Source organism: Canis lupus, chromosome X (assembly GCF_048164855.1).
Source record: "Canis lupus baileyi chromosome X, mCanLup2.hap1, whole genome shotgun sequence".
Lineage (NCBI taxonomy): Eukaryota > Metazoa > Chordata > Mammalia > Carnivora > Canidae > Canis > Canis lupus.
In genome coordinates this window covers 46,791,357-46,811,854 of record NC_132876.1, presented here as the reverse complement: position 1 = coordinate 46,811,854, position 20,498 = coordinate 46,791,357, and the positions used below count along the sequence as shown (strand labels likewise).

At 42.3% G+C, this 20,498-nt stretch overlaps 1 protein-coding gene across 1 annotated transcript; it reads left to right on the top strand.

The window, feature by feature from the left end:
• The first annotated feature begins 4,996 nt into the window (after window positions 1–4,996).
• Window positions 4,997–5,626, top strand: LOC140627521 (histone H2B-like). Its single transcript, XM_072815882.1, has one exon. The coding sequence runs from the start codon at window positions 5,009–5,011 to the stop codon at window positions 5,465–5,467; it is 459 nt and encodes a 152-aa protein (XP_072671983.1). The 5' UTR covers window positions 4,997–5,008; the 3' UTR covers window positions 5,468–5,626.
• Window positions 5,627–20,498: the final 14,872 nt, after the last annotated feature.

The following is a 20,498-nucleotide window of genomic DNA, read 5'->3' as shown; positions in this document are numbered from 1 at the left end:
AGGCGGTGCTAAACCACTGAGCCACCCAGCCTGCCCTTCGATTTTGGTTTTAGACAATTTTATTGGTATGTGTTTTGGTGAAGCATGTTTTGGATTGTAATTTTGAGGTGACCTATTAGCTTCATGAACTTAGATGTCCACATCTTTGGGGAGTTTTCAGCCATTATTTCTTTAAATAAGTTTGTAATCCTTTGTCCTTCTCTTCTCCTTCTGGGGTGGCAGTAATTCATACATTATTGCTTTTTGATGGTGTCCCTAAACTCACATAGGCTTTCTTGATTCCTTTTCACCGTTCTTTTTTTCCTTTTGCTCTTCTAATTGTATAATTTCAATAGATAATGTCTTTTAGCTCACTGATTCTCCCTTCTGCTTGTTCAAGTCTGGTGTTGAAGTTCTCTATTGAATTATTCAGTTGCTTGTATTCTTCAGCTCTGAAATTTCAGGTTGGTCCTTTTTTATGTTTTCTGACACTTTGTTGAGCTTCTCATTTTGTTCTTGTATTGTTTTCCTGATATCATTAATTTGCTTATCTGTGTTCTCTTATAACCCTCTGAGCATTTGTAGAACAATTTTTTTTTGTGAATTCTTTGTCAGAAAATTCCTGGATCTCCATTTCTTTGGGGCCCACAACTGGAGGTTTGCTGTGTTCCTTTGGTGAACACGTTTCCCTGATTCTCGGATCACTGTTGCCTTGTGTAGGTATCTATGCATTTCAAGGAGCAGTCACCTCTTCCAGACTTTATGGAGTGATTCTGCAGTGTGGATGTGCAGCACACTGGGCTGTGCTATGACCCTGCATCTACTGGTGCAGGGCACTAAGGGCAGGGGCACACGGCAGCAGTGGGTCCAAGGAGGCTGTAATGTCTCTTCAGTTCAGGCCACTGAGGTCCACAGTATCAACAACCGTGTGTATGTTGGTGAGCATGGTGGAGAGAATGCAGTGGCTGCAAGGGCTGTTGGGCTCCTGAGTGGTGACTCCAGGACCCATAGCTAGGGACCAGGGCAGGCAGTAATGGTGGCCAGAGCCAGTGGTGTACACATACTCTGCTGTGAGGGCCTAGTGCAGGTGTCTATGTGGCAGCAGTGGTCACCTGCAGACACACTTGTGGTGATGGGGGTCAGGGTGGGTAACAGAGGCCAAGGCCATCTATGCACTCACTGGAATCTGTGGGGGACCTGGGTGCCAGTGTGCTCTCCTATGGCTTCACACTCTACCCATAGGTATGCAGACTGCAGTGGAGTACAGTGATGGGGGTAAGGCTGGGGGTCATGCAGGTCCACAACCAGAGGAACCAGCCACCTGTGGGCATGGTGGTGTCAGCCAGTGACAGGAGGTAGAGCCTGATCTGAGCCCACAGACAGCTACAGGGGGCCCTGGATGATGGTGTGCTCTTGTACAGCTGCACTTTCTTCCCCTAGGCATGCATATGGACTTGAAAGCCAGTGATGGGAATCAGGCTAGGGCTTCACAGGTTCACAGCTGCGGGGACTATCTATAGGTGAGTGTGGTGTTGCTGGCCAGGGACAAATGACTGGGCCTGATACAGACTCACAAGGACATCAGGGGGCCCTAGGTGTCAGTATGCTGTCCTGTGGCCACACGATCTTTCCCCTGTGCCTATGCAGTATAGTGAGGGCCAGTGGTGAGAGTCCTGCTGGAGTGAAGCTGGAGATGCTATCTATAGGTGGGCATGGTGTTGCAGGCCAGTGACAGAAGGCTGAGCATGCTTTCCATAAGCAGCTGTTGCTGGGGGCCTGGCTGTCAGAGAATTCACCCATCACTGCACACTCTCCTCTGTGTGTGTACCCGCTGTAGCAGATGCAAATGATAGGATCAGGCCATGGCTAGAGGGGCTATCTGTGCCCCCAAGTGCAGGCAAGCTGGTGCGTCAGCCCAGGGTACTTAAGCTGGTGTCTTGCTCTTGCACACCTACGAGAAAACCGGATTGGCTGTAAGCTTAACTCCTGGGTCTTGGTGGAGGTAGGAAGGGACCAGGGTGGCTGGTGTTCTACACCTGTGCAGCCACAGAGTATTTGAATGGTTACTCATGTGGGTCCTGGCTCTGGAAGGGTGTGGTTTTGGTAGGGGTGTTGGCAGGAGGGTGGTCTGGGGCCTGGGGGTGGGTACTGAGGAATGGCTGGCTCTAGGAAACTTAAATACTTCTAGGACCATTGTCAGGATCTATGCACCCAGGCAGTGACTTCATCGTTGGTGGAAGCTGCTGAGTTGTATGCCACAAAATTCTCTGTAAACTGAAATCACTCCTGCTGCATATGTGTTGATAATAGCCTCTGCTTTTATTCCTTCTTCCTAGTCAAGTCTTTGCTGTTATGAGTGGGGTGAAACTGAAGCTAGACCTTCATGCAGTGCCAGGACAGTCTAGACAAGTTGTTCACTCACTCTACTTTTTCCTTCCCTAGTAAGAGGAATTCTTACTAGTTGGGAAATTTTTTTTCCTGGTCCAGAACAATGCTGGCTTGAGGGATGGAATGATGCAGGGAGAAGGATGTTGTCTTCCTTCACTTCTTGTGCAATTATGCTTTGCTTGTTTGTTTGCTTGACACTATTGCTAGAGCCTCCTAAGTGGAATGTAGAGGTCTCCCAGACTGTTTTTGTTCATGGACCACCATCTAATCATTGATGCTGTCAAGGAATGGGGAAGTGGAGACTCCCACATCCCTATTTTTCTCCAAAGTCTGAGAAACTTCCTGTCATAAAAGGGGAATAATATTCATGAGGCCAGTCCAGTTATTATACTCAGCAAGTAATTATGCACATGATTTTTCTTAAACATAATTCCCAGTGATGTGTGACAATACACCTGGGTAAGCACCAAAGACACCTAAAGCAATATGGTCCCTATCTAACTACATCTCCCATGGGTTAACATTGTTCACCATTGCCTCTGCAGGAATATCACTCCTCTGCTGGAGTGAAGCTGGAGGTACTATCTTACCTCCCCTAAGAGGAGGGTAGGTACCTAATTGACAGCTTTCAGGATTTCAGGATTTAAAGGCCTCTTTAGTGCCCTGCATACCTAACTCCATCTCAATTATGGTTACCTTAAGACTTTAACTCAGAAGTAAAGACATTTAAGAAAAATGATAACTCAGTACTTATACCCACTGAACACCATATGAAAGGAGATTTTAAAGAATGTAACTTAGAAGATGGAAAATGATCTGAGATGCCAGAGGAATGATAATAGAATGAATTGGCAAATAGAAGTAAATGAAATATCGATGGCATAAAATATTTATAATGATTATGGCGACTTAAAGCAAAAAGTTAACAAGACGGAACTAAATACAGTATTACGAATCACTTGGATGATGGGTTGTGTCCAAGGAGAGCACCTCATAGCAATACAGGAAGCATTCCACCATCACCTCCAGGGAGATCCAGAGAGCCATATGTCAGTGGCCGCCTGGGGAGACTGCCAAGCACACTGTGTCTGAGGCCACCAAGGCCGTCATCCGGTGCACCAGACACCAATGAGCTGCCTCAGGACCGCCTGACCACACCGCAAAGCAAAGGCAAGAGCCTTTTCTTTTCAGAGCTACCTCACTTGGCAGGAAAAGACCTGAAGCTCTCCAGAGTGCAGTCTACTCTAGTGTTTGGATCTTTGTCATTTTGTCGATCTTTATAAATTCTTAGTGTGAAAGAAATGTTTAAAAAAAAACAGTATCAGCTCGACTTTCTATGTCTTTAGTGCTATTGGCTATGATTTTTCTTAACCATACTGCATTTCATCACTTTGCTAAATGGTCATTTCTATTAGGTATTTCCCTAGGTTAGCCTCTTCAGGGATCTTAATGGTCAAAACTATTTCCAAAATAATTTTATTTACCTCACCTATTCTTATTCTCCTACCTGTGTCCAATAGTGTCATCCGGAGATTTTTGTTTTTTCAAAATGTGTGGTATAGCAACAATTTAAGTGCAATACCAGATATAACAATCACACTTACCCCATTCACACCCCTTTAGTATATCCCATTATCTGAATTCAAATAACATAAAAGGGGACCCAAACAATGTGCCAAAAACTCAATCAAACAACCTAGAATCGTGAAGGCATAGAGTAACTCCAGATTTCCAACATGTTGCATTCCAACATAACGGAACGTGGAAGAGTGGTAGTTTTATTGGAATAATTTTGATTCCACATTAGTGCATCATTTCTTATAAGCGGTAAATGTGATTGACTTAGGATGTGCTACAAATACTCTGATGCTCTGGAATCAATGTGCCCGACCTTTATTTATCTTTAAGGATTTTATTTATTTATTCGTGAGAGACACACAGAGAGAGGCAGAGACACAGACAAAGGGAGAAACAGTCTCCTCACAGGGAGCCCCCTGTGGGACTCTATCCCCGGACACAGGATCACGCCCTGAGCAGAAGGCAGATGGCTGAACTACCCAGGCATCCCATTGTGTGCCCCTCTTTTATAATCACAGCAACGGTAAGGTGGAGATGAGGACTACTATGGAATAAAAAGTATTGCAAAAGGGTGCCTAGGTGGCTCAGTCTGTTAAGCATCTGGCTCTTGATTTTGGCTCAGGTCATGATCTCAGGTTTTGTGAAATACAGCCAGACTTCGGGCTACACGCTGGGTGTAGAGCCTACTTGAAATCTCTCCCTCGCTCTCTGCTCCTCCCCCTTCTCTCCTACTCTCTCCCTCTCCAGAAAATTTTCATGTTGGAAATCTAGAGGTACTCAACGGCTTCCTGTGGAATGTTTAGAGGTCCTTCTGGCAGCCCTCATGGGAAACTTAGAGGCTGCCTGATTCCCGCTCTGACTGAGGAGATGCCAAGCTCGAAGGTGTGCCACGAGATCTGACAAGACCTGGCTGAATGACCCGCTCACTTCCTGGCTTTGCCTTTTGTCCAATCAGAGAGGAGCTTCCGGTGACATCGGGCCATACAGTGGCTATAAAAGAGCCCTGGCCCTTCAGCTGCTGCCAGTGCGCTTCCTTCTGAGCTATCGGGGAGGTGAGCCCCACATGGCTGAGCCTGGCTGTGAGACCTCTTGGGAGGAAAGCCTGGTTACGGAGGAGCCAGGCGGCAGCCTATCAGGAGAGCCCTCAGCAGGAGCAGCCGAGGCGCCAATGCCGTTACCGCCGCTGCCGCCGTCACCACCGCCACCGCTGCAGTCACCACCGCCACCACCACCAACTCCGCCGCCGGGTCCGCTGCTCAGGCAGTTTCGCCACCTATTTCCCAGGGTTCTGAAGAAGGTTCATGAGGGCCTGAGCCTCTCGCAGAAGGCCCTGAGAGTCACAGATTCGTTCATTAATGACATCTTCGAGCGCATCATCGACGAGGCCTCTCGCCTGGCCCACTCCACCATCACCTCCAGGGAGATCCAGACCGCCATGCATCTGCTGCTGCCAGGGGGGATTGGCAAGCATGTCGTGTCTGAGGCCTCCGAGGCCTTCATCTGGTACGCCAGACGCCAATGAACAGACGCCAATGAACAGCTGACCCTCTGACCACCCCACAAAACAAAGGCTCTTTTCAGAGCTACCTCACTTGTCGGGGAAAGACCTGTAGCTCCCCACAACGCCACCTACTCCAGCGTTTGGCCCTATGCCATGCTGCCCATCCTTAAAGCACGTTCACCGTGGGCAGAACATGACAAAATGTTGTCAAGTCCACTTTAATATACGTGTGTGGTGTGGACCGTTAGGATTTCCTTGGCCGGGTTGCATTTTGTCACTTTCCTAAATGGCCCGTTCCTTCAGGCCAGCCTCTTCAGGCATCTTTTTGGTCACAGCTGTGTGTCCACAGTGATTTGACTTGCCTTAAGTATTCTCCTTCTCCCTCTTGTGTCGAGTGGTATCATCAAGAGATTTGTTTGAGTTTGTGATACAGCAATGAGTGAAGTGCTGTAGCAGATCCCGAACTGACACATAGCGCATTCACACTCCCCCAACAGAGCCTCTCGTCCAAATTCAACTACACACATACAAGAGGACCCAAACACTGTGCCGAAAACTCAATCAAACGACCTCGAATCGTGGCCTACTCGAGCTCCCCACCTTGGGAAAGGCCGATTTTACTGCACTCACATTTATCTGATTCCGTTCCTTGGTAGCCTATACTCTTGCACTTTTGACCCCAAATCTTCCTGAACCACGACTACGCATGGCTGATGGGATCGTCCAATGAGAGCAGCTGTGCTCCCAGCCGCTGCTAGCAGCAGCCAATCAGCAACTGGCAGCACATGATCCGTGGCCATTGGCCCAAAGGGTGGTGGGGTGACCAGGGCTGAACCAATAACAGCCTTCCTCGGACACCCAGCCTGGAGATTGAAGGGGGAAGGTGGCATGATTGTCTGCCTGGGGGTTTCTGGTCAAGCTCTTGCTTTGAACCAGTGTGGTTGGAGTATAAACATCCAGATGTCACGGTGGGACAAGTCCCTATCGTTTTTTGCATCCAGATAGGCAGAGGCTGTTTGGAAATTAAGGGAACTAAGATGATTCCTTCCTCTACCTCAAGTGATCTGATGGGTCGGAGGACTTAGGATAATGGTAATGCGCTTTACTACCCACTGTGTTTTTTCCTTCTTGCACGGGCTCTCCACCACCACCCCTTTTTTTCCTTTTCCTATAGGTACATGCTGAATTTCAAAGCAGTTCGTGATTATCCAAGTACGTTTTATTTCATTGATTCCTAGCTTCCTATATCTGTGGAGAGAAAACCCACGCGGGGCGGGGGGGACAGAATTCAATCCTTTGAAATGTGTTAGGAGTTGCATTAAAACTCACGATTTCATCAAGTTTGCTATGTGTTCCGTGTGAACTTTTAAAATAAATTCTAAATGACCTTTTATTTGAATGTAGAAACCTGTAAAGAATGTTACTCTGCACCTAGCAGTGAGACATAAGCTGGGTAAACTATGGAAATACAACTTTTTCTGGCGCCCACTAAAAGACAGAATAAGCCAAAGGTATTTGGAGCGGGGACACAAAGTGCTTGCTTCATAAATCCCAAGAAAAGCTACCACAAAATATAGTGCAAATAAATTCTCGTGGGTGGTACCTAGAAATTTCCATATACAGCGGGAAGAAAATTTTAGAAGCCAAAGGTTCTTTGCGGAGCCGTTGCCTTTTCAGAAAAGAACTGTGGACCATTTAGAAAAAGAAAACTGCATTTCAACAAGTCTAATTTCTATCATGCTTATTGCTGTTCACAATCCATGTGTCAATATGACATGCAGATGTTTTTCAAAGTTATTCATGCATATTGGCCTCATACACGTTGTATTATGTAAACAGTTATTTAAGAACCTGGATTCATTAGGATTGTGTGTGTGTATGTGTGTGGTTTTCATTTGTAATTTCAGAAATCAAATGGGAGTGCTAGTAAAACAACATTAAAATGCACCATAATTGGGCTGTGGATGGGACACTTGGAGTGGAAGTGTGAGAGACACACATGAAATCTGGGAAGGAGAAAGGAAAATGCCATTTGATGTTGAAGTCCAGAGTGGGAATTGACTACATCTGATTATTCCTATGAGTGAGTAATTGAGGAGAAAGGCACCTAGTGACTAATCATGATGTAATGCTGTGGTTACTGAGATGAAATAAAAGAATGGCTACTGCCTCACTAACAAATTATAGCAACAACATGGGGGGAAATAGCATTAATAGGACAGGCATACCCAAATCAAACTTTTTCAATGGTATTCATATTATTAAGTTCTTTGAAAAGCCATAAGCAAGGACCCAAACTCAGTACATAAATGTCTAAATCCAAAAATTCAAAAAACAACACCTATTCAGGACCCCTCCCAACTAAAGCTGCCACTGTTAACCCATTCAGATTTATCTGACTTTGTTCTTTTCAGGCTATAAACTTTTGTTCTTGAAAAGTCAGAACTTAATTACTTACAACACTACAGGTCTTATGGAGCGTCCAATCAGTGCAGCCCCACGCTTCTGAATCAGCCTCTGATGGACCTGCAGCCTCTGACCCACAGCCATTGGCTCTATATATGAGGCAGTGTCTCAAGATGAGCCAATACGTGTCTTCCTTGGTTATTCCACATGGGAAATTGAGGAAGAAGCATCTGCGATTCTTTCTTTTTTTTTTTTAATGAGCTCAACGTGTTTATTATTCAATTCAGCAGACATAAAGCCACTCTGTCTGATTGCTGTTGAGGTTTTTATTTTATTTTTTTTATTTTATTTTTTTATTTTTTATTTTTTTTTAAATTTATTTTTTATTGGTGTTCAATTTACTAACATACAGAATAACACCCAGTGCCCGTCACCCATTCACTCCCACCCCCCGCCCTCCTCCCCTTCCACCACCCCTAGTTCGTTTCCCAGAGTTAGCAGTCTTTACGTTCTGTCTCCCTTTCTGACACTTCCCACACATTTCTTCTCCCTTCCCTTATATTCCCTTTCACTATTATTTATATTCCCCAAATGAATGAGAACATATAATGTTTGTCCTTCTCCGACTGACTTACTTCACTCAGCATAATACCCTCCAGTTCCATCCACGTTGAAGCAAATGGTGGGTATTTGTCATTTCTAATAGCTGAGTAATATTCCATTGTATACATAAACCACATCTTCTTTATCCATTCATCTTTCGTTGGACACCGAGGCTCCTTCCACAGTGTGGCTATCGTGGCCATTGCTGCTATAAACATCGGGGTGCAGGTGTCCCGACGTTTCATTGCATTTGTATCTTTGGGGTAAATCCCCAATAGTGCAATTGCTGGGTCGTAGGGCAGGTCTATTTTTAACTCTTTGAGGAACCTCCACACAGTTTTCCAGAGTGGCTGCACCAGTTCACATTCCCACCAACAGTGTAAGAGGGTTCCCTTTTCTCCGCATCCTCTCCAACATTTGTTGTTTCCTGCCTTGTTAATTTTCCCCATTCTCACTGGTGTGAGGTGGTATCTCATTGTAGTTTTGATTTGTATTTCCCTGATGGCAAGTGATGCAGAGCATTTTCCCATGTGCATGTTGGCCATGTCTATGTCTTCCTCTGTGAGATTTCTGTTCATGTCTTTTGCCCATTTCATGATTGGATTGTTTGTTTCTTTGGTGTTGAGTTTAAGAAGTTCTTTATAGATCTTGGAAACTAGCCCTTTATCTGATACGTCATTTGCAAATATCTTCTCCCATTCTGTAGGTTGTCTTTGAGTTTTGTTGACTGTATCCTTTGCTGTGCAAAAGCTTCTTATCTTGATGAAGTCCCAATAGTTCATTTTTGCTTTGGTTTCTTTTGCCTTCGTGGATGTATCTTGCAAGAAGTTACTATGGCCGAGTTCAAAAAGGGTGTTGCCTGTGTTCTTCTCTAGGATTTTGATGGAATCTTGTCTCATATTTAGATCTTTCATCCATTTTGAGTTTATCTTTGTGTATGGTGAAAGAGAGTGGTCTAGTTTCATTCTTCTGCATGTGGATGTCCAATTTTCCCAGCACCATTTATTGAAGAGACTGTCTTTCTTCCAATGGATAGTCTTTCCTCCTTTATCGAATATCAGTTGCCCATAAAGTTCAGGGTCCACTTCTGGATTCTCTATTCTGTTCCACTGATCTATGTGTCTGTTTTTATGCCAGTACCACACTGTCTTGATGACCACAGCTTTGTAGTACAACCTGAAATCTGGCATTGTGAAGCCCCCAGCTATGGTTTTCTTTTTTAAAATTCCCCTGGCTATTCGGGGTCTTTTCTGATTCCACACAAATCTTAAAATAATTTGTTCTAACTCTCTGAAGAAAGTCCATGGTATTTTGATGGGGATTGCACTAAACGTGTATATTGCCCTGGGTAACATTGACATTTTCACAATATTAATTCTGCCAATCCATGAGCATGGAATATTTTTCCATCTCTTTGTGTCTTCCTCAATTTCTTTCAGAAGTGTTCTATAGTTTTGAGGGTATAGATCCTTTACATCTTTGGTTAGGTTTATTCCTAGGTATCTTATGCTTTTGGGTGCAATTGTAAATGGGATGGACTCCTTAATTTCTCTTTCTTCAGTCTCATTGTTAGTGTATAGAAATGCCACTGACTTCTGGGCATTGATTTTGTATCCTGCCACGCTACCGAATTGCTGTATGAGTTCTAGCAATCTTGGGGTGGAGGCTTTTGGGTTTTCTATGTAGAGTATCATGTCATCGGCGAAGAGGGAGAGTTTGACTTCTTCTTTGCCAATTTGAATGCCTTTAATGTCTTTTTGTTGTCTGATTGCTGAGGCTAGGACTTCCAGTACTATGTTGAACAGCAGTGGTGAGAGTGGACATCCCTGTCTTGTTCCTGATCTTAGGGGAAAGGCTCCTAGTGCTTCCCCATTGAGAATGATATTTGCTGTGGGCTTTTCATAGATGGCTTTTAAGATGTCGAGGAATGTTCCCTCTATCCCTACACTCTGAAGAGTTTTGATCAGGAATGGATGCTGTATTTTGTCAAATGCTTTCTCTGCATCTAATGAGAGGATCATATGGCTCTTGGTTTTTCTCTTGCTGATATGATGAATCACATTGATTGTTTTACGGGTGTTGAACCAGCCTTGTGTCCCAGGGATAAATCCTACTTGGTCAGGGTGAATAATTTTCTTAATGTACTGTTGGATCCTATTGGCCAGTATCTTGTTGAGAATTTTTGCATCCATGTTCATCAGGGATATTGGTCTGTAATTCTCCTTTTTGGTGGGGTCTTTGTCTGGTTTTGGAATTAACGTGATGCTGGCTTCATAGAACGAATTTGGAAGTACTCCATCTGTTTCTATCTTTCCAAACAGCTTTAGGAGAATAGGTATGGTTTCTTCTTTAAACGTTTGATAAAATTCCCCTGGGAAGCCATCTGGCCCTGGACTCTTGTGTCTTGGGAGGTTTTTGATGACTGCTTCAATTTCCTCCCTGGTTATTGGCCTGTTCAGGTTTTCTATTTCTTCCTGTTCCAGTTTTGGTAGTTTGTGGCTTTCCAGGAATGCGTCCATTTCTTCTAGATTGCCTAATTTATTGGCGTATAGCTGTTCATAATATGTTTTTAAAATTGTTTGTATTTCCTTGGTGTTGGTAGTGATCTCTCCTTTCTCATTCATGATTTTATTAATTTGAGTCCTCTCTCTCTTCTTTTTAATAAGGCTGGCTAATGGTTTATCTATCTTATTAATTCTTTCAAAGAACCAACTCCTGGTTCTGTTGATCTGTTCCACAGTTCTTCTGGTCTCGATTTCGTTGAGTTCTGCTCGAATCTTTATTAACTCCCTTCTTCTCTTGGGTGTAGGATCTATTTGCTGTTTTTTCTCTAGCTCCTTTATGTGTAAGGTTAGCTTTTGTATTTGAGTTTTTTCCAGTTTTTGAATGGATGCTTGTATTGCGATGTATTTCCCCCTTAGGACTGCTTTTGCTGCATCCCAAAGATTTTGAATGGTTGTATCTTCATTCTCATTAGTTTCCATGAATCTTTTTAATTCTTCCTTAATTTCCTGGTTGACCCTTTTATCTTTTAGCAGGATGGTCCTTAACCTCCACCTGTTTGAGGTCCTTCCAAACTTCTTGTTGTGATTTAGTTCTAATTTCAAGGCATTATGGTCCGAGAATATGCAGGGGACAATCCCAATCTTTTGGTATCGGTTCAGACCCGATTTGTGACCCAATATGTGGTCTATTCTGGAGAAAGTTCCATGTGCGCTTGAGAAGAATGTGTATTCAGTTGAGTTTGGTTGTAAAGTTCTGTAGATATCTGTGAAATCCATCTGGTCCAGTGTATCATTTAAAGCTCTCGTTTCTTTGGAGATGTTGTGCTTAGAAGACCTATCGAGTATAGAAAGAGCTATATTGAAGTCACCAAGTATAACTGTATTATTATCTAAGTATTTCTTCACTTTGGTAAATAATTGATTTATATATTTGGCAGCTCCCACATTCGGAGCATATATATTGAGGATTGTTAAGTCCTCTTGTTGAACAGATCCTTTAAGTATGATATAGTGTCCCTCTTCATCTCTCACTACAGTCTTTGGGGTAAATTTTAGTTTATCTGATATAAGGATGGCTACCCCTGCTTTCTTTTGAGGACCATTTGAATGAATGGTAAATGGTTCTCCAACCTTTTATTTTCAGGCTGTAGGTGTCCTTCTGTCTAAAATGAGTCTCTTGTAGACAGCAAATAGATGGGTCCTGCTTTTTTATCCAGTCTGAAACCCTGCGCCTTTTGATGGGGTCATTAAGCCCGTTCACGTTCAGAGTTACTATTGAGAGATATGAGTTTAGTGTCATCATGATATCTATTCAGTCTTTGTTTTTGCGGACTGTTCCACTGAACTTCTTCTTAAAGGGGAATTTTAAGAGTCCCCTTTAAAATTTCTTGCAGAGCTGGTTTGGAGGTCATATATTCTTTCAGTTCCTGCCTGTCTTGGAAGCTCTTTATCTCTCCTTCCATTTTGAATGAGAGCCTTGCTGGATAAAGTATTCTTGGTTGCATGTTCTTCTCATTTAGGACCCTGAATATATCCTGCCAGCCCTTTCTGGCCTGCCAGGTCTCTGTGGAGAGGTCTGCTGTTACCCTAATACTCCTCCCCATAAAAGTCAGGGATTTCTTGTCTCTTGCTGCTTTAAGGATCTTCTCCTTATCTTTGGAATTTGCAAGCTTCACAATTAAATGTCGAGGTGTTGAACGGTTTTTATTGATTTTAGGGGGGGGATCTCTCTATTTCCTGGATCTGAATGCCTGTTTCCCTTCCCAGATTAGGAAAGTTTTCAGCTAGTATTTGTTCAAATACATATTCTGGCCCTCTGTCCCTTTCGGCGCCCTCGGGAACCCCAATTAAACGTAGGTTTTTCTTCCTCAGGCTGTCGTTTATTTCCCTTAATCTATCCTCATGGTCTTTTAATTGTCTGTCTCTTTTTTCCTCAGTTTCCCTCTTTGCTATCAACTTGTCTTCTATGTCACTCACTCGTTCTTCCACCTCGTTAACCCTCGTCGTTAGGACTTCTAGTTTGGATTGCATCTCATTCAATTGATTTTTAATTTCTGCCTGATTAGCTCTAAATTCTGCAGTCATGAAGTCTCTTGAGTCCTTTATACTTTTTTCTAGAGCCACCAGTAGCTGTATAATAGTGCTTCTGAATTGGCTTTCTGACATTGAATTGTAATCCAGATTTTGTAACTCTGTGGGAGAGAGGACTGTTTCTGATTCTTTCTTTTGAGGTGAGGTTTTCCTTCTAGTCATTTTGCTCAGTGCAGAGTGGCCAAAAGCAAGTTGTATTGGGAAAAAGAGAAAAAGAGAGGAGAGAAAGAAGGAAAGAAAAGAGAAAGAGAAAAAAAGGGGAAGAAAAAAAACGAAAAAAAAAAAAGAAGAAAAAGAGAAAGAAAAAGAAAGGAGAAAAAAAGGGGGTGGGGGAAGGAAACAAATCAAAAAGCAAAACAAAACAAAAACAAAACAACAACAAAAAAAGAACCACAGGGGAGTATCTTCTGATTCTGTGTACTTTAAGTCCCTTGGCTTCTCCTGGAGGTTGTCCGTCTAGCTGGTGTTCTGGGGGAGGGGCCTGTTGTGCTGATTTTCAGGTGTTAGCAGTTGGGGGAGCTGCTGTGCCCCTGCCTGGTGCAGGGCTCAGTGGGGGTTGTTTGCCCCGTGAGGCCGCAGGAGGAACAGCCCCAGTGGCGGGGCCGCTCTGGAAACCTGGATTCAGCTCCGGCAGGAACTCCGTCTGCAGGGCCTGGAGGCTCCGGGGCGGGGCCGCTGATCTGCTCAGCTGGGGCAGGAGCGTCCTCGCTGTCCTGGGCCCTCCCGGCCTCTGCCTGTCCCGGGGGAGGCGGGATCCTGGGCTGTGTCCCGGCGCCCTGTGCTCCGGGGCCTGCGCTGTTGGATTCGCGCTCCCGGGCCGCGCAGCCCCCTCCGCGGAGCCGCCGCCCGAGCCCCTCCGAGCTGCTCCTGGAACCGCGCAGGCCCCTCCGCACGGAGCCTCTTCCTCTGCCCGAGCCCCTCCGAGCTGCTCCCGCTGTTGAGGTTTTTAAATGCTTCTTTCCATTTTTGCGTTTACGCTGTTGTGAGAGGGTAACAGTTTGTGGATCAGCACCAGCCCGGGGGAGGGGGGACGCATTTTGAGTAGCAATATGATGGAAGATGAAGCGATTGCCTGAAAGATGCTAGCTGTGAGCATCTGAGGAGGGGATCAAACCCAGGTCTTCTTACTCCAGGTACAGAAAGACTTGCTCCCCCTGCGAGCCTGCCACTGAACCTACCTGAAGCTTTTCTTCCCCTGTAACCATGGACAAAAGGAGGTCCTTGAGGTGGGTAGTAGCAGTCCTTCAGACACAGCAATGGAGACATCACTCCCCATTCTCCACATATCCCCAACTATAGGCAACCGTTATTCTGTTTTCTGTCTTTATGGATTTGCCTGTTCTGGACATTTCACATGAATGGAATCATACGATATTTAGTGTTTTCTGACTGGGTCCTTTCACTTGGATGTTGTCTTCAGGTTCGTCCATGTTTCGCCATGTATCAGTACTTCATTTACTTTTATGGCTGAATAATATTCCATCCATACCACTTCTATTTATCCATTCATCAATTGATTGCCATTTGGGTTTCCCCCCACTCTTTGGATATTACAAACAATGTAGCTATAACCATTCTTTTCTATCATTTTATGTGGACATAGATTTTTATTTCTCTTAGGTATATATTTGGGCATGAAATTGCTGGGTTGTATGTTATCTCTCTGTTTAAGGTTTTGAGGAACTGCCTGACTGGTTTACAAAGTGGCTGTGTGATTTTACTTTCCCACCAGCAACAAATGACAGTCCCACTTTCTTCTCATCCTCAATAACACTTTGTTATTGTCTGTGTTTTTGCTTGTAGCCATCCTAGTGGGTGTGAAGTGGCATCTCACGGTGGTTTTGATTTGTCTTTCCCCGGTGACTAATGATGTTGAACATCTTTTCATGTGCTTACTGGACATTTGTGCATCTTCTTTGGAGAAATGTGCATCCAGATCCTTTGTCCATTTTTAATTTGGTTATTGTCACTTTCTTACAGAGTTTTAAGTGTTCTTCATTTATTGTAGAGACAGGTCCCGTATCAGATATATGCACATATATTTGTAAATATTTTCTCCCATTCTGTGGGTTTTCACTTTCTTGGTGATGTTTTCTGAAGCATGGGCTTTTTACATTTCAATCAGGTTCACATTATCTATTTTTTTTATTGCTTGTGGTATCATATCTAAAATTCTATAGCCATATCCCAGATCATGAAGATTTACCTTTATGTTTCCTCCTAATCAGTTTATATTTTAAACTCCTATTTTGGTCATTGACCCATTTTCAGCTAATTGTTAATTTTTTTTTGTTTTCTTAAATCTTTAATTCCAGTATAGTTAAAATACAGCATTATATTAGTTTCAGGTGTACAATATAGTGATTCAACAGTTCCATATATTATTCAGTGCTCATCAAGGTAAGTGTACTCTATTTTTTCATTTATTTTTTGCATATTTTTTATTGAAGTTCAATTTGCCAACATATCGCATAACACCCAGTGCTCACCCATCAGGTGCACCCCTTAGTGGGTAAGTGTACTTTTAATCCCCTTCACCTATTTCACCAATCCCCCACTCGTCTCCCCTCTGGTAACCATCCCTTTGTCTTCTACAGTTGAGAGTCTGTTTCTCGGTTTCTCTTTCTCTCTCTCTTTCTGTCTCTCTCTCTCTCATTTTTTTTTCTCTGCTGATTTGTTTTGTTTCTTAAATTGCACATATCAGTGAAATCATACGGTATTTATCTTTCCCTGACTGGCTTATTTTGCTCAGCCTATACTCTGTAGATCCATCCATGTTGTTGTTGTAGATGGCAAGATTTTGTTATTTCTTATGGCTGAATAATATTCCATTATCTATATCTTTATTTCACATCTTCTGTATTTTTTAAAGATTTATTTATTTGAGAGAGAGAGCAAGAGAGAGCACGAGCACGTGGGGTAGGGAGGGACAGAAAGAGAGGGAGAGAGAATCCCAAACAGACTCTGCACTGAGCACAGAGCCCCTTGTGGCACTCAATCCCACAACCCTGATGTCACACCCTGAGCCAAATCCAAGAGTTGGATGCTTAACTGACTACACCACCCAGGTGCCCCTATATCACATCTTCTTTATCCCTTCATCCATCGATGGATGGTTGGGCTGCTTCCACAGTTTGGCTATTGTGAATAATGCTGCAATAAACATAGGGGCGCATACATCCCTTTAAATTAGTGTTTTTGTATTCTTTGGGTAAATACCCGGTGATGTAATTCCTGGATTGTAGGGTAGTTCTATTACTAATTTTCTGAGGAACCTCCATACTGTCTTCCACAGTGGATGCACCAATTTGCATTCCCAACAACAGTGCACAAGGGTTCCTTTTTCTCCACATTTGTGCCAGCACCTGTTGTTTCTTGAGTTTTTGATGTTAGCCATTCTGACACATGTGAGGTGGTATCTCATTGTGGTTTTGATTTGCATTTCCCTGATGAGTGATATTGAGCACCTTTTTATGTGTCTGTTGGTCATCCGTATGTCTTCTGTGGAGAAATGTCTGTTCATGGCTTCTGCCCATTTTTAATTGGATTATTTGCTTTTCAGGTGTTGAGTCTTATAAGTTCTTTATATATTTTGGATACCAATCCATCATCAGATATGTCATTTGCAAATATCTTCTCCCATTAGTAGGTTGTCTTTCAGTTCTGTTGGTTGTTTCCTTTGCTGTGCAGAAGCTTTTTATTTGGATGTAGTCCCAGTAGTTTATTTTTGCTTTTGTTTCCCTTGCCTCAGGAGACCTATCTAAAAAGATGTTGCTATCACCAGTGTCAGAAAAACTACTGCCTGTGCCCTCTTCTAGGATTTTTATGCTTTCAGGTCTCACATTTAGGTCTTAATCCATTTTGAATTTACTTTTGTGTATGGTATAAGAAAGTGGTCCAGTTTCATTCTTTTGCATGTAGCTGCTCAGTTTTCCCAGCACCATTTGTTAAAGAGGCTTTTTCCCATTGCATGTTCTTGCCTCCCTTGTCGAAGATTAATTGACCATAACATTGTGGATTCATTTCTGGGCTTTCTATTCTCTTCCATTGATCTATGTGTCTATTCTTTTTCAAGCTTTTATTTAAATTCCAGTTAGTAAACATAGAGTGTAATATTAGCTCTTTGTGTCTTTGTGCCAGTACCATACTGTTTTGATTACTACGCCTTTGTAATATAACTTGAAGTCTGGAATTGTGATGCCTCCAGCTTTACTTTTCTTTCTCAAGATTGCTTTGGCTATTCGGGATCTTTTGTGTTTCCATACAATTTTTTAGGATTGTTTGTTTTAGGTCTGTGGAAAACGCTGGTGGTATTTTGATAGGGTACTTTGATAGGTATTTTGCATTAAATGTGTAGATTGCTTTCGGCAGGACATTTTTTTTCTTTTTTTTTTCGTTTTATTTTTAATTTTTTTATTGGAGTTCAATTTGCCAACATATAGCATAACACCCAGTGCTCATCCCATCAAGTGCCCCCCCTCAGTGCCTGTCATCCAGTTACCCCACCCCCGCCTACCTCCCTTTCTACCACCCCTTGTTCGTTTCCCAGAGTAAGGAGAATATTTATTCTTCCAATCCATGAGCATAGCATATCTTTCTGTTTCGTTGTGTCATCTTCAATTTCTTTCATCAGTGTTTCATAGTTTTCTGGTTACAGGTATTTCACCTCTTTGGTTAGGTTTATTTATAGGCGTCTTATTATTTTGGAGTGCAATTGTAAATGGGATTTGTTTTCTTAATATCTCTTTCTGCTGCTTCATGATTGGTGTATAGAAATGCAACAGATTTCTATATGTTGATTTTGCATCTTGCGGCTTTACTGGATTGAATTCTGTATCAGTTCTAGCAGTTTTTGGTGGAGTCTTTCGTGTTTTCAATATATAATATCATGGCATCTGCAAAGAGTGAGAGTTTGACTTCTTCCTTGCCGATTTGGAATGTCTTTTATTGCTTTTTGTTGTCTGACTGCTGTGGCTAGGACTTCCAGTACTATGTGGAGTAAAAGTGTGAGAGTGAACATCTTTTTCTTTATTGCTGAAGTATAATCGACATATGGTGCTATATTAGTTTCAAGTGTACAACATATTGACTTGACAATCCTGTACATTCCTCGGTGCTCACTACGACAAATGTAGTCACCATCTGTCACCATACAACATTATTTGTATGATATACTCAATATATTATACAATATAATATACTCAATGTATTATTATTGAGTATATTCCCTATGCTGTCCTTTTCTCCTCCATGACCTAGTTATTTTGTGACTGGAGGTTTGTAATTCTTAATCTCCTTTATCTATTTCACCCATCCTTCACCCACCTCCCTTCCAGCAACAGCCAGTTTGCTCACTGTATTTAAGAGTCTGTTTGTTTGTTCATTTATCTCACCTTTTTAAAGACTCCATATATAAGTGAAATCATATGGTATCTCTCTCTGTCTTATTTCACTTAGCATAATACACTCTAGGTTCATCCATGTTGTTGCAAATGGCAATATCACATTCTTCTTTATGGCTGAGCAATATTCTATGTGATATATATATCTCACATTTTCTTTATCCATTCATCTATTGAAGGACAATTGGGCTGCTTCCATATCTTGGCTATTGTAAATAATGCTGCAATAAACATAGGGATGCATATGTCCTTTCGAATTAGTGCTTTGGTTTTCTTTGGGTAAATATCCAGTAGTGAAATTACTGGATCTTATGATAGTTCTATTTTTAATATTTTAAGGAGCCTCCCTACTGTTTTCCACAGTGGTTGTGCCACCTTTTATTCCCAAGAACAGTGCACAAGGGCTCCCTTTTCTTTATATCCTGATCAACACTCGTTATTTCTTGGCTTTTTGATACTAGCTATTCTGATTGGTGTAAGGTGATATCTCATTGTGGTTTTGACTTGCATTTCTCTGTTGAGTAATGATGCTGAGGATCTTTTCATGTGTCTGTTGCCCATCCGTATGTGTTCTTTGGAAAAATGTCTACTTAGGTCCTCTGTCCATCCTTTAATCAGATTGTGTTTTTGCTTTTCAGTTGTTTGAGTTCTTTATATATTTTGGATTTTAACCACTTAAATATATATATTTTACAAATATATCATTTGTAAATATCCTCTCCCACTCACTAGTTTGACCTGTTGTTATGTTAACGGTTTCCTTTGCTGTGCAAAAGCTTTTGATTTTTGCTTTTGTTTTCCCTGCCTGAGGAGACGTATCCATAAATATGTTGCTAAGGCTAATGTCCAAGAGATTACTGCCTATGTTTTCTTTTAGGAGTTTTATGATTTAAAGTCTTACACCTAGCTCTCTAATTAATTTTGAGTTTATTGCTGTGCATGGTATAAGAAAGTGGTCCAGTTTCATTCTTTTGCCTGTAGCTCTCCCGTTTTCCCAATACCATTGACTGAAAAGACTATCTTTTCTGCGTTGTATATTCTTGCCTCCTATGTTATAAATTAATTAAGCATCTGTGATTCTTTCCATGCTATCTGTTCTTTGATTAGTTATAGGTTTTTAATCATGGAAATTTAAGGATATTATATTAGTTTTCTAGTTATATTATGTTAGTTTTCTAAGGCTGCTAAACCAAATAGCAGGGACTGGTCAACTCAAATAACATATCATTTACTGCCTCATACCCCTGGAAGCTAGAAGTCCGAAATCATGGGTCAGATGTATGGGCGAGTCTCAGGGCTATGAAGCAAGCATCTTTTACAGGCCACACTCTTTGGCTTGAAATAGCCGTGTATTCATATGGTTTTTATTTGTTTGGTTTTTGTTTTTGTTTTTGTTTTTCTCTGAGCATGTCTCCAACTCTGAATGCTCCCTCTTAATTTTTTTCCTTTTTTAAAATTTATTTATAAATTTATTTTTTATTGGTGTTCAATTTGCCAACATATAGAATAACACCCAGTGCTCATCCCATCAAGTGCCCCCCTCAGTGCCCATCACCCTGTCACCCCCACCCCCCGCCCACCTCCCCTTCCACAACCACTTGTTCGTTTCCCAGAGTTAGGAGTCTCTCATGTTCTGTCTCCCTTTCTGATATTTCCCACTCATTTTTTCTCCTTTCCCCTTTATTCCCTTTCACTATTTTTTATATTCCCCAAATGAATGAGAACATACACTGTTTGTCCTTCTCCGATTGACTTACTTCACTCAGCATAATACCCTCCAGTTCCATCCACGTCGAAGCAAATGGTGGGTATTTGTCATTTCTAATGGCTGAGTAATATTCCATTGTATACATAAACCACATCTTCTTTAACCATTCATCTTTCGATGGACACCAAGGCTCCTTCCACAGTTTGGCTATTGTGGACATTGCTGCTATAAACATTGGGGTGCAGGTGTCCCGGTGTTTCATTGCATCTGTATCTTAAACATCGGGGTGCAGGTGTCCCGGTGTTTCATTGCATCTGTATCTTTGGGGTAAATCCCCA